Source organism: Oncorhynchus tshawytscha, linkage group LG22 (genome assembly GCF_018296145.1).
Source record: "Oncorhynchus tshawytscha isolate Ot180627B linkage group LG22, Otsh_v2.0, whole genome shotgun sequence".
NCBI classification, from domain to species: domain Eukaryota; kingdom Metazoa; phylum Chordata; class Actinopteri; order Salmoniformes; family Salmonidae; genus Oncorhynchus; species Oncorhynchus tshawytscha.
The window spans coordinates 5,145,893-5,162,385 of NC_056450.1; the positions used below are offsets into that span (position 1 = coordinate 5,145,893).

The 16,493-nt window shown below is 48.6% G+C and overlaps 1 protein-coding gene across 6 annotated transcripts in view; it reads left to right on the top strand.

Annotated features, from left to right (window-relative positions):
- The window catches only part of LOC112233879 (sterile alpha motif domain-containing protein 11-like), a 105,297-nt gene that overhangs the window by 73,893 nt on the left and 14,911 nt on the right, over nucleotides 1-16,493 (top strand). For all 6 annotated transcript variants that reach the window (XM_042303607.1, XM_042303606.1, XM_042303605.1 and 3 more), the window contains one exon: nucleotides 491-635. In XM_042303607.1, the coding sequence (XP_042159541.1) occupies nucleotides 491-635 (145 nt within the window). The remainder of the gene's footprint in view (nucleotides 1-490; nucleotides 636-16,493) is intronic.

Sequence of the window (16,493 nt, forward strand, 5' to 3'; positions counted from 1 at the left end):
CTGTATGCTTATTTATGTGCAGACATGTGCGTTTGTTTCCTGAGTGTCAGGATTATGAACGGCAGGTGTCGATAAAGTCCTGCAGTTATATGGAGTGAACGTCTGGGTTACAAATGGCACCCTATTCCCAGGCACTACTTTTGACCAGAGCACATAGGGTATAGGGAACAGGGTGCCATTTGAGTGTGAATAGCGCTGAGAAGTCTACTTAGCATGGTTTTTAGGCGATAACAACCTAGGTAAGCACATATATTCTACTTATATCACAAAATGCTTGCACTTTTCTATTCTACTGTTCCACTCCCGTTGAGGCTAAACCCGAAATACCCTCCATTTATTTAGATAGAAATGGGAAAAAAACACTTTCAGGATGAGATATAAGCTGTAGGATGTTGGTGCTGGTGTGATTTTCTATTTCCCTTGAGTTGAACAAGTTATGTAGAGTATCACACAGTGGAACTAGTGAATTCTAAACTCTCCCCCTCTGTAGATCTGCTGCGGGTGCGCCAGGAGGCCCTGGCAGCAGTGAGGAACACGGGGGGTATGGAAGCCCACCTCCCCTCAGCAGGCAGCTCGTCAAGCCAGAGACGCAAGCAGGGCCTGCCCCAGCACCGAGACGCCCACTACTCCGAGAGGTAGGCCTGGCTAGCGTACACAGGGATTCAGACACGCTGATGCAAATAGATACAAACACACTGCAAGCCAACCTCATGGTCTCCCTGGAAGCATCACCACTGCCCTGCAAACACAGGCAAGCACCATGCGTTACCAACTGAGCCACACAGGACCACATAAAGCCTTCATCCTCTTGTTATACATACTGCACGAGCCCCTGTGTGTGTGTGTGTGTGTGTGTGTGTGTGTGTGTGTGTGTGTGTGTGTGTGTGTGTGTGTGTGTGTGTGTGTGTGTGTGTGTGTGTGTGTGTGTGTGTGTGTGTGTAACAAAAAAGCTGAATTGTACACCAAAGAGAGGGAATAACAAAATAAAGGAAATTGGGAAAAGGGGGAGTAGGAACAAAATAACATTTAGTCAAAAGGTAGTTTGCATTACCACTGCTGCATCCCTCTCTTTTCTACCCCCTCTATCCTCCTTTCCCTCTATCCCTATCTCCCTCTATCCTCCTCTCCCTCTAGCCTCCTCTCCCTCTATCCTCCTCTCCCTCTATCCCCTCTCCCTCTATCCTCCTCTCCCTCTATTCTCCTCTCCCTCTATCCTCCTCTCCCTCTATCCTCCCTCTCCCTCTATCCTCCTCTCCCTCTATCCCCTCTCCCTCTATCCTCCTCTCCTTCTAGCCTCTCCCTCTCCCTCTATCCTCCTCTCCCTCTATCCCCTCTCCCTCTATCCTCCCTCTCCCTCTATCCCCTCTCCCTCTATCCTCCTCTCCCTATCCTCTATCCCCCTCTCCCTCTATCCCCTCTCCCTCTATCCCCTCTCCCTCTATCCTCCTCTCCCTCTATCCCCTCTCCCTCTATCCTCCTCTCCCTCTATCCTCCTCTTCCCTCCTATCCCCTCTCCCTCTCTCCTCCCTCTCCCTCTACCCTCCTCTCCCTCTATCCCCTCTCCCTCTATCCTCCTCTCCCTCTAGCCTCCTCTCCCTCTATCATCCTCTCCCTCTATCCCCTCTCCCTCTATCCTCCTCTCCCTCTATCCTCCTCTCCCTCTATCACCTCTCCCTCTATCCTCCTCTCCCTCTATCCTCCTCTCCCTCTATCCCCTCTCCCTCTATCCTCCCTCTCCCTCTATCCCCTCTCCCTCTATCCTCCCTCCTCCTCCCTCTATCCCCCCCTCTCCCTCTATCCTCCTCTCCTCTATCCCCCTCTCCTTCTATTCCCCTCTCCCTCTATCCCCTCTCCCTCTATCCCCCTCTCCCTCTATCCTCCTCTCCTCTATCCCCTCTCCCTATCCCTCTCCCTCTCAGCCCCCTCTCCCTCTATCCTCCTCTCCTCTCCCTCTCTCCCTCCTCTCCCTCTATCATCCCCCTATCCCCTCCCTCTATCCTCCTCTCCCTCTATCCCCTCTCCCTCTATCCTCCTCTCCCTCTATCCTCCTCTCCCTCTATCCTCCTCTCCCTCTATCCCCCTCTCCTCCTCTATCCCCTCTCCCTCTATCCCCTCTCCCTCCATCCTCCTCTCCTTCTATCCCCCTCTCCTTCTATTCCCCTCTCCCTCTATCCCCTCTCCATCTATCCTCCTCTCCCTCTATCCCCTCTCCCTCTATCCTCCTCTCCTTCTATCCCCCTCTCCCTCTATCATCCTCTCCCTCTATCCCTTCTCCCTCTATCCCGCTCTCCCTCTATTCTCCTCTCCCTCTATCCTCCTCTCCCTCTATTCTCCTCTCCCTCTATCCTCCTCCTCTCCCTCTATCCCCCTCTCCCTTTATCCCTCCCTCTCCCTCTATCCTCCTCTCCCTCTATCCTCCTCTCCCTCTATCCCCTCCTCCCTCTATCCTCCTCTCCCCCTCTATCCCCCCCTCTCCCTCTATCCCCTCTCCCTCTATCCCCCTCTCCCTTCTATCCCCTCTCTCCCTCTATCCCCCTCTCCCTCTATCCTCCTCTCCCTCTATCCCTCTCCCTCTATCCCCCTCTCCCTCTATCCTCCTCTCCCCTATCCCTCCCTCTATCCCCTCTCCCTCCTTCTATCCCTCTATCCCCCTCTCCTTCTATCCCCCTCTCCCTCTATTCTCCTCTCCTTCCCCTGCACTTGTATCTGATGTTAGTATTTTACTGTACAGTCAGTATACAGTGTTGTATACACTTGTATCTGATGTTAGTATTTTACTGTACAGTCATTATACAGTGTTGTATACACTTGTACCTGATGTTAGTATTTTACCGTACAGTATACAGTGTTGTATACACTTGTATCTGATGTTAGTATTTTACTGTACAGTATACAGTGTTTGTGTGTGTGTCTGCATGTACGTTTGTCTGTGTGAATACGGCTGAACTAGGGCCCCACCAAATCTCACAACCCTCCCTCTTACCATCTACCCTCCCTCTTACCATCTACCCTCCCTCTTACCATCTACCCTCCCTCTTACCATCTACCCTCCCTCTTACCATCTACCCTCCCTCTTACCATCTACCCTCCCTCTTACCATCTACCCTCCCTCTTACCATCTACCCTCCCTCTTACCATCTACCCTCCCTCTTACCATCTACCCTCTCCTGTCCCCTTTCCTCCTCTCCTCCTCTCCTCCTGGCGCTGGCCGCTGTGCCTCCCAAACAAAGCCAGGGCAGTGGGAGTGGGCAAGTAATTGCTTGTCGATTATTTATGTGGCGCGGGGAGAGGCGGGCGATCGATAATGGGCCGGCGGGGCGGCAGCAGGCGGGTTGAGGGGAAGTGTGTGTGTTTGGGAGGGGGTGTGCGTGAGTGTGTATGTGTGTGTGTGTGTGTGTGTTTGTGGTTGTGTGTGTGTGTGTGTGTGTGTGTGTGTGTGTGTGTGTGTGTGTGTGTGTGTGTGTGTGTGTGTGTGTGTGTGTGTGTGTGTGTGTGAAGCCCAGCAGTGCATGGAGCTGTGGTCAGTGAGCCGCGGTGGTTCTCCGCCTGCATAGGGAGTAATTAGCCACACAGGACGGGGGGATGTTAACTAGCCATGTGCACACTGCTCTACCTCCATCCATCCATCCATTCATCCACCCTCAGCTCTGTCATCCCTCCAACCCTCCATCAATCCTTCTCTCTTCCTTCCTCCCTCTCTCTCTCTCTCTCTCCCGCCATTCATTCAACCCTCTTCCTCCATCCATTACTCTCTGCCTTCCTCCTTCTCTCTTACTCTCTGCCTCCCTCCTTCTCTCTCCCGCCATTCTTCCCCTCCTTCCTCCATTACTCTCTCTTTCCTCCTTCTCTCTCCCGCCATTCATTCAACCCTCTTCCCTCCATCCATTAACTCTCTTCCTCCCTCCTTACTCTCTTTCCTCCCCTCTCTCTCCCACCATTCATTCAACCCTCTTCCTCCATCCATTACTCTCTGCCTTCCTCCTTCTCTCTTACTCTCTGCCTCCCTCCCTCTCTCTCTCCCGCCATTCATTCAACCCTCTTCCTCCATCCATTATTCTCTCTTTCCTCCTTCTCTCTTACTCTCTGCCTTCCTCCCTCTCTCTCTCCCACCATTCATACAACCCTCTTCCTCCATCCATTACTCTCTCTTTCCTCCTTCTCTCTTACTCTCTGCCTTCCTCCCTCTCTCTCTCCCGCCATTCATTCAACCCTCTTCCTCCATCCATTACTCTCTTTCCTCCGTCTCTCTTCTCCTCCATTTCTCACAAACTCTTTCTCTCTTACTAAATTCTAAAGGAATTTTGAGTAAAGAAAATGAGGGTTAACGAAGAAAATGTGTTGGACTGCCCTTCCCTCACTTGGGCAGATCCCAGAGGTCACACAGTGTGTGTGTGTGTGTGTGTCCTGTTGGGGGCCAGGTCACATTTTCTCATTGACAATGTTAAAGGACAGGAGATGTGTGAGCTGCCCTTGTCCCTGATAAAACATTGCCCACCAGGGTCTAAGAGAGCTGGAGAGAGAGAGGAGAGGGAGGGGGAGAGGTGGAGAGAGAGAGGAGAGGGAGGAGGAGAGGTGGAGAGAGAGAGAGGAGAGGGAGGAGGAGAGAGAGATGAGAGGGGGTAGAGGTGGAGAGGGAGGGGAGAGAGAGGAGAGGGAGGAGGAGAGGTGGAGAGAGAGAGGAGAGGGAGGGGGAGAGGTGGAGAGGGAGGAGGAGAGGTGGAGAGAGAGAGGAGAGAGAGGGGGAGAGGTGGAGAGAGAGAGGAGAGGGAGGGGAGAGGTGGAGAGAGAGGGAGGGAGGGGGAGGGAGAGGGGGAGAGGTGGAGAGAGAGAGGAGAGGGAGGGGGAGAGGTGGAGAGAGAGGAGGAGAGGTGGGGAGAGAGAGAGGAGAGAGAGAGAGAGGGGGAGAGAGAGGTGGAGAGAGAGGGGAGGGAGGTGGAGAGAGAGAGGAGAGGGAGGGGAGAGGTGGAGAGAGAGAGAGAGGGAGGTGGAGAGGAGGAGGGAGATGAGAGGGGGTAGAGGTGGAGAGGGAGGGAGAGAGAGAGGAGAGGGAGGAGGAGAGGTGGAGAGAGAGAGAGGAAAGGGAGGGGGAGAAGTGGGAGAGAGGGAGAGGGAGGTGGAGAGAGAGGAGGAGAGAGAGGAGGGGGAGAGGTGAGAGAGAGGAGAGGAGAGGAGAGGGAGAGAAGTGGAGAGAGAGAGGGGAGGGAGGGGAGAGAGGTGGAGAGAGGGGGAGAGGAAAGGGAGGGGAGAGGTGGAGAGAGAGAGGGAGAGTGGAGGAGAGGAGGGGAGAGGTGGAGAGAGAGAGGAGAGGGAGGGAGAGGTGGATAGAGCGATAGAGGAAAGGGATGGGGAGAAGTGGAGAGAGAGGAGAGGAAGGGGGAGAGGTGGTGAGAGAGAGGAGAGGGACGGGGAGAGAGAGGGAGGGGGAGAGATGGAGAGAGAGGAGAGGGAGGGGAGAGGTGGAGAGAGAAAGGAGAGGGAGGGGGAGATGGAGAGGGGGCAAAATATAGAAGTGGAGAAAGAGAAAGAGAGAGAGAGGAGGGTGAGACGGAAGGCATCCCTCCAGGCAGCTCACCTTTCCATCGACCCCCCCATCATTGATTATCTAAGGCCCATTAGGGCCTATTGTTAAAATTAATCATTAGGTGGGTCGATAGACTTAGAGCCTGGCTTTCCATTTGTCTGGCCTTAAATGGCAGATCATCCCAAATAGAACCCTATTCCCTATATAGTGGACTACATTTGACCAGGTCCCACTATGCACTATATAGGAAAAAAGTGCCATTTGGGACTAGCTATCTCCAAGGGAAATCCCACTGCTTGGCATGGGGGCCGAAACAGGAGAGACAGGGGTCTGCATAGGGAGAGGGACAGCAGAGAGAGAGATGGTGATACAGAAAGCGAGAGAGATGGTGATACAGACAGAGAGAGAGATGTTGATACAGAAAGAGAGAGAGATGGTGATACAGAAAGCGAGAGATGGTGATACAGACAGAGAGAGAGATGGTGATACAGAAAGAGAGAGAGATGGTGATACAGAAAGAGAGAGAGATGGTGATACAGAAAGAGAGAGAGATGGTGATACAGAAAGAGAGATGGTGATACAGAAAGAGAGAGAGATGGTGACACAGAAAGAGAGAGAGATGGTGACACAGAAAGAGAGAGAGATGGTCATACAGAAAGAGAGAGAGATGGTGATACAGAAAGAGAGAGAGATGGTGATACAGACAGAGAGAGAGATGGTGATACAGACAGAGAGAGAGATGGTGATACAGAAAGAGAGATAGAGAGATGGTGATACAGAAAGAGAGAGATGGTGATACAGACAGAGAGAGAGATGGTGATACAGACAGAGAGAGAGATGGTGATACAGAAAGAGAGATAGAGAGATGGTGATACAGAAAGAGAGAGAGATGGTGATACAGACAGAGAGAGAGATGGTGACACAGAAAGAGAGAGAGATGGTGACACAGAAAGAGAGAGAGATGGTGATACAGAAAGAGAGAGAGATGGTGATACAGAAAGAGAGAGAGATGGTGATACAGAAAGAGAGAGATGGTGTTACAGACAGAGAGAGAGATGGTGATACAGAAAGAGAGAGAGATGGTGATACAGAAAGAGAGAGAGATGGTGATACAGAAAGAGAGAGAGATGGTGATACAGAAAGAGAGAGATGGTGATACAGACAGAGAGAGAGATGGTGATACAGACAGAGAGAGAGATGGTGATACAGAAAGAGAGAGAGAGATGGTGATACAGAAAGAGAGAGAGATGGTGATACAGATAGAGAGAGAGATGGTGACACAGAAAGAGAGAGAGATGGTGACACAGAAAGAGAGAGAGATGGTGACACAGAAAGAGAGAGAGATGGTGATACAGAAAGAGAGAGAGAGATGGTGATACAGAGAGAGAGAGAGATGGTGATACAGAAAGAGAGAGAGATGGTGATACAGAAAGAGAGAGAGATGGTGAGTGGTGATACAGAAGAGAGAGAGATGGTGATACAGAAAGAGAGAGAGGTGATACAGAGAGAGACAGAGAGAGAGATGGTGATACAGAAAGAGAGAGAGAGATGGTGATACAGAAAGAGAGAGAGAGATGGTGATACAGAAAAGAGAGAGAGATGGTGATACAGAAAGAGAGAGAGATGGTGATACAGAAGAGAGAGAGATGGTGATACAGACAGAGAGAGAGATGGTGATACAGAAGATGGTGATACAGAAGAGAGATAGAGAGATGGTGATACAGAAAGAGAGAGAGATGGTGATACAGACAGAGAGAGAGAGATGGTGATACAGAAAGAGAGAGAGATGGTGATACAGAAAGAGAGAGAGATGGTGATACAGAAAGAGAGAGAGATGGTGATACAGAAAGAGAGAGAGATGGTGATACAGAAAGAGAGAGATGGTGATACAGACAGAGAGAGAGATGGTGATACAGAAAGAGAGAGATGGTGATACAGAAAGAGAGAGAGATGGTGATACAGACAGAGAGAGATGGTGATACAGAGAGAGAGAGATGGTGATACAGAAAGAGAGAGAGATGGTGATACAGAAAGAGAGAGAGATGGTGATACAGACAGAGAGAGAGATGGTGATACAGAAAGAGAGAGAGAGATGGTGTTACAGACAGAGAGAGAGATGGTGATACAGACAGAGAGAGAGATGGTGATACAGAAAGAGAGAGATGGTGATACAGAAAGAGAGAGAGATGGTGATACAGAAAGAGAGAGATGGTGATACAGACAGAGAGAGAGATGGTGATACAGACAGAGAGAGAGATGGTGATACAGACAGAGAGAGAAAGATGGTGTTACAGACAGAGAGAGAGATGGTGATACAGAAAGAGAGAGAGATGGTGATACAGAAAGAGAGAGAGATGGTGATACAGAAAGAGAGAGAGATGGTGATACAGAAAGAGAGAGATGGTGATACAGACAGAGAGAGAGATGGTGATACAGACAGAGAGAGAGATGGTGATACAGAAAGAGAGAGATGGTGATACAGAAAGAGAGAGAGATGGTGATACAGACAGAGAGAGAGATGGTGATACAGAAAGAGAGAGATGGTGATACAGAAAGAGAGAGAGATGGTGATACAGAGAGAGAGAGATGGTGACAGATGGTGATACAGAAAAGAGAGAGAGATGGTGATACAGAAAAGAGAGAGAGATGGTGATACAGAAAGAGAGAGAGATGGTGATACAGAAAGAGAGAGAGATGGTGATACAGAAAAGAGAGAGAGATGGTGATACAGAAGAGAGAGAGATGGTGATACAGAGAGAGAGATGGTGATACAGACAGAGAGAGATGGTGATACAGAAAGAGAGAGAGATGGTGATACAGACAGAGAGAGATGGTGATACAGAAAGAGAGAGAGATGGTGATACAGAAGAGAGAGATGGTGTTACAGACAGAGAGAGAGATGGTGATACAGAAAGAGAGAGAGATGGTGATACAGACAGAGAGATGGTGATACAGACAGAGAGAGATGGTGATACAGAAAGAGAGAGATGGTGTTACAGACAGAGAGAGATGGTGATGGTGATACAGACAGAGAGAGATGGTGATACAGACAGAGAGAGATGGTGATACAGAAAGAGAGAGATGGTGTTACAGAAGAGAGAGAGATGGTGATACAGACAGAGAGAGAGATGGTGATACAGACAGAGAGAGATGGTGATACAGAAAGAGAGAGAGATGGTGATACAGATAGAGAGAGAGATGGTGATACAGAGAGAGAGAGAGATGGTGTTACAGACAGAGAGAGAGATGGTGATACAGACAGAGAGAGAGATGGTGATACAGAGATGGTGTTACAGAGAGAGAGAGTGGTGATACAGACAGAGAGAGAGAGATGGTGTTACAGACAGAGAGAGAGATGGTGATACAGAAAGAGAGAGAGATGGTGTTACAGACAGAGAGAGAGAGGTGGTGATACAGACAGAGAGAGAGAGATGGTGTTACAGACAGAGAGAGAGAGATGGTGATACAGAAGAGAGAGAGAGATGGTGATACAGAAAGAGAGAGAGATGGTGATACAGAAAGAGAGAGAGAGATGGTGATACAGAAAGAGAGAGAGAGATGGTGATACAGAAAAGAGAGAGAGATGGTGACACAGAAAGAGAGAGAGATGGTGATACAGACAGAGAGAGAGAGATGGTGATACAGACAGAGAGAGAGATGGTGATACAGAAAGAGAGAGAGAGATGGTGATACAGAAAAGAGAGAGAGATGGTGATACAGAGAGAGAGAGATGGTGTTACAGACAGAGAGAGAGAGATGGTGATACAGAAAAGAGAGAGAGATGGTGATACAGACAGAGAGAGATGGTGATACAGAAAGAGAGAGAGATGGTGATACAGAAAAGAGAGAGAGATGGTGATACAGAAAGAGAGAGAGATGGTGATACAGAGAGAGAGAGATGGTGATACAGAAAGAGAGAGAGATGGTGATACAGACAGAGAGAGAGGTGGTGATACAGACAGAGAGAGAGAGATGGTGATACAGACAGAGAGAGAGATGGTGTTACAGACAGAGAGAGATGGTGTTACAGACAGAGAGAGAGATGGTGATACAGACAGAGAGAGAGAGGTGGTGATACAGACAGAGAGAGAGATGGTGTTACAGACAGAGAGAGAGATGGTGTTACAGAAGAGAGAGAGATGGTGTTACAGACAGAGAGAGAGATGGTGATACAGAAAGAGAGAGAGATGGTGTTACAGACAGAGAGAGAGGTGGTGATACAGACAGAGAGAGAGATGGTGATACAGAAAGAGAGAGAGAGATGGTGTTACAGACAGAGAGAGAGAGGTGGTGATACAGACAGAGAGAGAGAGGTGGTGATACAGAAAGAGAGAGAGATGGTGATACAGACAGATAGAGAGAGATGGTGATACAGACAGAGAGAGAGAGATGGTGTTACAGACAGAGAGAGAGAGGTGGTGATACAGAAAGAGAGAGAGATGGTGATACAGACAGAGAGAGAGAGGTGGTGATACAGACAGAGAGAGAGAGGTGGTGATACAGAAAGAGAGAGAGATGGTGATACAGACAGATAGATAGAGAGATGGTGATACAGACAGAGAGAGAGATGGTGATACAGACAGAGAGAGAGAGGTGGTGATACAGAAAGAGAGAGAGATGGTGTTACAGACAGAGAGAGAGAGATGGTGTTACAGACAGAGAGAGAGAGGTGGTGATACAGAAAGAGAGAGAGATGGTGATACAGACAGATAGAGAGAGAGATGGTGATACAGACAGAGAGAGAGAGATGGTGTTACAGACAGAGAGAGAGAGGTGGTGATACAGAAAGAGAGAGAGATGGTGTTACAGACAGAGAGAGAGAGATGGTGTTACAGACAGATAGATAGAGAGATGGTGATACAGACAGAGAGAGAGATGGTGATACAGAAAGAGAGAGATGGTGATACAGAAAGAGAGAGAGATGGTGATACAGACAGAGAGAGAGATGGTGATACAGACAGAGAGAGAGAGATGGTGATACAGAAAGAGAGAGATGGTGATACAGAAAGAGAGAGAGATGGTGTTACAGACAGAGAGAGAGATGGTGATACAGACAGAGAGAGAGATGGTGATACAGAAAGAGAGAGATGGTGATACAGAAAGAGAGAGAGAGATGGTGATACAGAAAGAGAGAGATGGTGTTACAGACAGAGAGAGAGATGGTGATACAGACAGAGAGAGAGATGGTGACAGAAAGAGACAGATAAGAGAGAGAGATGGTGATACAGAAAGAGAGAGATGGTGTTACAGAAAGAGAGAGAGATGGTGATACAGAAAGAGAGAGAGATGGTGATACAGACAGAGAGAGAGATGGTGATACAGACAGAGAGAGAGATGGTGATACAGAAAGAGAGAGAGATGGTGATACAGACAGAGAGAGAGATGGTGATACAGACAGAGAGAGATGGTGATACAGAAAGAGAGAGATGGTGATACAGAAAGAGAGAGATGGTGATACAGAAAGAGAGAGATGGTGATACAGAAAGAGAGAGATGGTGATACAGAAGAGAGAGAGATGGTGATACAGAAGAGAGAGATGGTGATACAGAAAGAGAGAGATGGTGATACAGAAAGAGAGAGATGGTGATACAGAAAGAGAGAGATGGTGATACAGAAAGAGAGAGATGGTGATACAGAAAGAGAGAGATGGTGATACAGAAAGAGAGAGATGGTGATACAGAAGAGAGAGATGGTGATACAGAAGAGAGAGATGGTGATACAGAAAGAGAGAGATGGTGATACATACAGAAGAGAGAGATGGTGATACAGAAAGAGAGAGATGGTGATACAGAAGAGAGAGATGGTGATACAGAAGAGAGATGGTGATACAGAAAGAGAGAGATGGTGATACAGAAAGAGAGAGATGGTGATACAGAAAGAGAGAGATGGTGATACAGAAAGAGAGAGATGGTGATACAGAAAGAGAGAGATGGTGATACAGACAGAGAGAGAGAGAGAGATGGTGACACAGAAAAGAGAGAGATGGTGATACAGAAAGAGAGAGATGGTGTTACAGACAGAGAGAGAGATGGTGATACAGAAAGAGAGAGAGATGGTGATACAGAAGAGAGAGAGATGGTGATACAGACAGAGAGAGAGATGGTGATACAGACAGAGAGAGATGGTGATACAGAAAGAGAGAGATGGTGATACAGAAAGAGAGAGAGATGGTGATACAGAAAGAGAGAGAGATGGTGATACAGAAGAGAGAGAGATGGTGATACAGAAGAGAGAGAGAGATGGTGATACAGACAGAGAGAGATGGTGATACAGAGAGAGAGATGGTGATACAGACAGAGAGAGATGGTGATACAGAAAGAGAGAGATGGTGATACAGAAAGAGAGAGAGATGGTGATACAGAAAGAGAGAGAGATGGTGATACAGAAAGAGAGAGATGGTGATACAGAACAGAGAGAGAGATGGTGATACAGACAGAGAGAGAGATGGTGATACAGAAAGAGAGAGATGGTGATACAGACAGAGAGAGAGATGGTGATACAGACAGAGAGAGAGATGGTGATACAGACAGAGAGAGAGATGGTGATACAGAAAGAGAGAGAGATGGTGATACAGACAGAGAGAGATGGTGATACAGACAGAGAGAGATGGTGATACAGAAAGAGAGAGATGGTGATACAGAAAGAGAGAGATGGTGATACAGAATGAGAGAGAGATGGTGACACAGAATGAGAGAGAGATGGTGATACAGAAAGAGAGAGATGGTGTTACAGACAGAGAGAGAGATGGTGATACAGACAGAGAGAGAGATGGTGATACAGAAAGAGAGAGATGGTGATACAGAAAGAGAGAGAGAGATGGTGATACAGAAAGAGAGAGAGATGGTGTTACAGACAGAGAGAGATGGTGATACAGACAGAGAGAGAGAGATGGTGATACAGAAAGAGAGAGATGGTGATACAGAAAGAGAGAGAGATGGTGTTACAGACAGAGAGAGAGATGGTGATACAGACAGAGAGAGAGATGGTGTTACAGACAGAGAGAGATGGTGATACAGACAGAGAGAGAGATGGTGATACAGAAAGAGAGAGATGGTGATACAGAAAGAGAGAGAGAGGTGGTGATACAGACAGATAGATAGAGAGATGGTGATACAGAAAGAGAGAGATGGTGATACAGAAAGAGAGAGATGGTGATACAGAAAGAGAGAGAGAGAGAGATGGTGATACAGAGAGAGAGATGGTGATACAGACAGAGAGAGAGATGGTGATACAGAAAGAGAGAGATGGTGATACAGAAAGAGAGAGAGATGGTGATACAGAAAGAGAGAGATGGTGATACAGACAGAGAGAGAGATGGTGATACAGAAAGAGAGAGATGGTGATACAGAAAGAGAGAGAGATGGTGATACAGACAGATAGATAGAGAGATGGTGATACAGAAAGAGAGAGATGGTGATACAGAAAGAGAGAGAGAGATGGTGTTACAGACAGAGAGAGAGATGGTGATACAGACAGATAGATAGAGAGATGGTGATACAGAAAGAGAGAGATGGTGTTACAGACAGAGAGAGAGATGGTGATACAGAAAGAGAGAGATGGTGATACAGAAAGAGAGAGAGATGGTGTTACAGACAGATAGATAGAGAGATGGTGATACAGAAAGAGAGAGATGGTGATACAGACAGATAGATAGAGAGATGGTGATACAGAAAGAGAGAGATGGTGATACAGAAGGGGAGAGAGATGGAGGAAAAGAAAAGAGCTGTGGGTTTGAGGATGATGCAGGGGAAAAGGAGAAAAGGAGATAGGGATAGAGAGGAGAGAGAGAGTTAGAGAAGGAGAAGAAAGAAAAAGATAGGGAGAGAGAGTGAGATAGTGAGAGAAAGAGAGAGAGGAGCAGCATGAGAAAGGAGTGAGAGTGAGTGAGGAGTGAGATAGAAGCAGGGAGAGAAACAGAGAGAGAGGGAGCCTCATCCATTTTAATGAGCTTCCTGTGTAAATGTGTTCCTGTCGAGTGAGAGCTGAAGGCGGCCACACGGTGCTCCTAATCCCCCCACACCCCCGTCATTAAGGGCAGCCTTGTCACACACACACACACACACACACACACACACACACACACACACACACACACACACACACACACACACACACACACACACGTGTGCACACACACACATGCAAACGCACACACACACACATACTTACTATTAAACACACTAATATGCGCACGGGCACACACACGTACCCACACACGTACCCACACACACACAAACATGCGCAATGCGCGTACACACACACGTGCGCATCTACACACACACACACACACACACACATACACACACACACTGCCCCGCTGTGGGAAGGGGCCGCTGTCGCCACTCTGACAGGTCGTCACACATGAGTGAATTTCCCAGGAGCCCATGGCCTCTCTGCAGGCGTGAAGAGAGAGAGAGAGAGAGAGAGAGAGAGAGAGAGAGAGAGATTGAAAAGAGAGAGAGAGAGATTGAAAAGAGAGAGAGAGAGATTGAAAAGAGAGAGAGAGAGATTGAAGATTGCTAAAAATGTAATATGGTGTTCTGTGAATGTGAAAGTGTTCGGAGGATGCTATATTATTGTGTTGTTAGATTCTTGTAAAAAATATTTTAAGTGTTGACAGTATTATATATTGTTGATAAAATACTGAAAATATATTTATGGTTATAACCTGACTGTACAACATTAGGAAAACAGAATGACCAGGTGAAAGCTATGATCCCTTATTAATGTCACTTGTTAAATTCTCTTCAATCAGTGTAGCTAAAGGTTACAGAAGGATTTTGAAGCCTTGAGACAATTGAGACATGGATTGTGTGTGTGTGTGCCATTCAGAGGGTGAAGGGGCAAGACAATGATTCAAGCCTTTGAACAGGTTATGGTAGTAGGTGCCAGGCGCACCGGTTTGAGTGTGTCAAGAACTGCAATGCTGCTGGGATTTTCACACTCAACAGTTTCCTGTGTGTATCAAGAATGGTCCACCACCCAAAGGACGTCCAGCCAACTTCACACAACTGTGGGAAGCATTGGAGCCGACTTGGGCCAGCATCCCTGTGGAAAGCTTTCGACACTTTGAAGAGTCCATGTCCTGACGAATTAAGGCTGTTCTGAGGGCAAAAGGGGGGTGCAACTCAATACTAGGAAAGGTGTTCCTAATGTGTTGTGTATGCGAGTGTGAAACAATAACCTACACACACAGGCAGACATGCACGCACACAAGCATGTGCACATGCACACACCACACACACAGGGCCCATGCCAGGAGCACACCGGTTAATAGCTGCCTCCTTCTCCCGAAATTGCTTCCTATAAAAGGAGAGAGAGCACGTCTGGCTCCCTCTCTCTCACCTCCCAACCCTTCTCCCTCCGTCTCTCCCTTGCGTCCCCCCCCATGATTAGGCCTAATTATGGTGCAGCGGACGCCTAACGGCCTCAGTCATGCAGCTTTAATTGACCGTTATTCATCTCCGGGCTGGCGCTGACGCTAGGCTAGGCGGCGCGGGGGAGGGGAGGGGGTGGAATGAATGGGGGTTTGGCATGCAGGGGTCCTAGCCTAGCGTAGCTGTACGTGGCCCAGGCTAATTGCTAGCCCCGAGGGATTAGGCCAGGTGATTACACACTGGGCGGTGTAATTACATAAGCAGCGGCGGGCCCAGGCTAGCGGGCCCCGGGGTCACGCGGCCCCGGCCCTTCCCCAAGATTAATTGGAGCTGCCATCGGAGTGCGAGGCTCCGCCAGAGAGAGCGGTTATACGATTAGCATTAACATTTCAGCGGTGGGCCGGCGATCGATGTATGTCCCCCCCCTTGCTGTTCCTCTCGATCGCTCGCTCTCTTTCTCCATCTCCCCTCTCTCTCTCCCTCGCTCTCTTTCTCCATCTCCCCTCTCTCTCTCTCCCTCGCTCTCTTTCTCCATCTCCCCTCTCTCTCTCTCCCTCGCTCTCTTTTCTCCATCTCCCCTCTCTCTCTCTCCCTCTCTCTTTCTCCATCTCTCTCCCTCTCTCTCTTTCTCCATCTCCCCTCTCTCTCTCTCCCTCTCTCTCTTTCTCCATCTCCCCCCTCTCTCTCCCTCTCTTTCTCCATCTCCCTCTCTCTCTCTCTCCTCTCTCTTTCTCCATCTCCCCTCTCTCTCTCTCCCTCGCTCTCTTTCTCCATCTCCCCTCTCTCTCTCTCCCTCTCTCTCTTTCTCCATCTCCCCTCTCTCTCTCTCCCTCGCTCTCTTTCTCCATCTCCCCTCTCTCTCTCTCCCTCTCTCTCTTTCTCCATCTCTCTCCCCTCTCTTTCTCCATCTCCCTCTCTCTCTCCCTCGCTCTCTTTCTCCATCTCCCCTCTCTCTCTCTCCCTCTCTCTCTTTCTCCATCTCCCCTCTCTCTCTCTCCCTCGCTCTCTTTCTCCATCTCCCCTCTCTCTCTCTCTCTCTCTCTTTCTCCATCTCCCCTCTCTCTCTCTCTCTCTTTCTCCATCTCCCCCTCTCTCTCTCCCTCTCTCTCTTTCTCCATCTCTCCCTTTCTCCATCTCTCTCTCTCTCTCCCTCTCTCTCTTTCTCCATCTCCCCCTCTCTCTCTCCCTCTCTCTCTTTCTCCATCTCCCCTCTCTCTCTCTCCCTCTCTCTCTTTCTCCATCTCCCCTCTCTTTCTCCTCTCTCCCTTTCTCCATCTCCCCTCTCTCTCTCTCCCTCTCTCTCTTTCTCCATCTCCCCTCTCTCTCTCTCCCTCTCTCCCTTTCTCCATCTCCCCTCTCTCTCTCTCCCTCTCTCCCTTTCTCCATCTCCCCTCTCTCTCTCTCCCTCTCTCTCTTTCTCCATCTCCCCTCTCTCTCTTTCTCCATCTCCCCTCTCTCTCTCTCCCTCTCTTCTCACTCTCTCCGCTGTATGTGTATGGGCAGAGACATGCAGGCGCTAGTTGATTTTCAACACAACCATTCAAAAACAATAGCTGTCGTCCCATTCAAATGTGGGTATTTTTTGGTTGTATTCA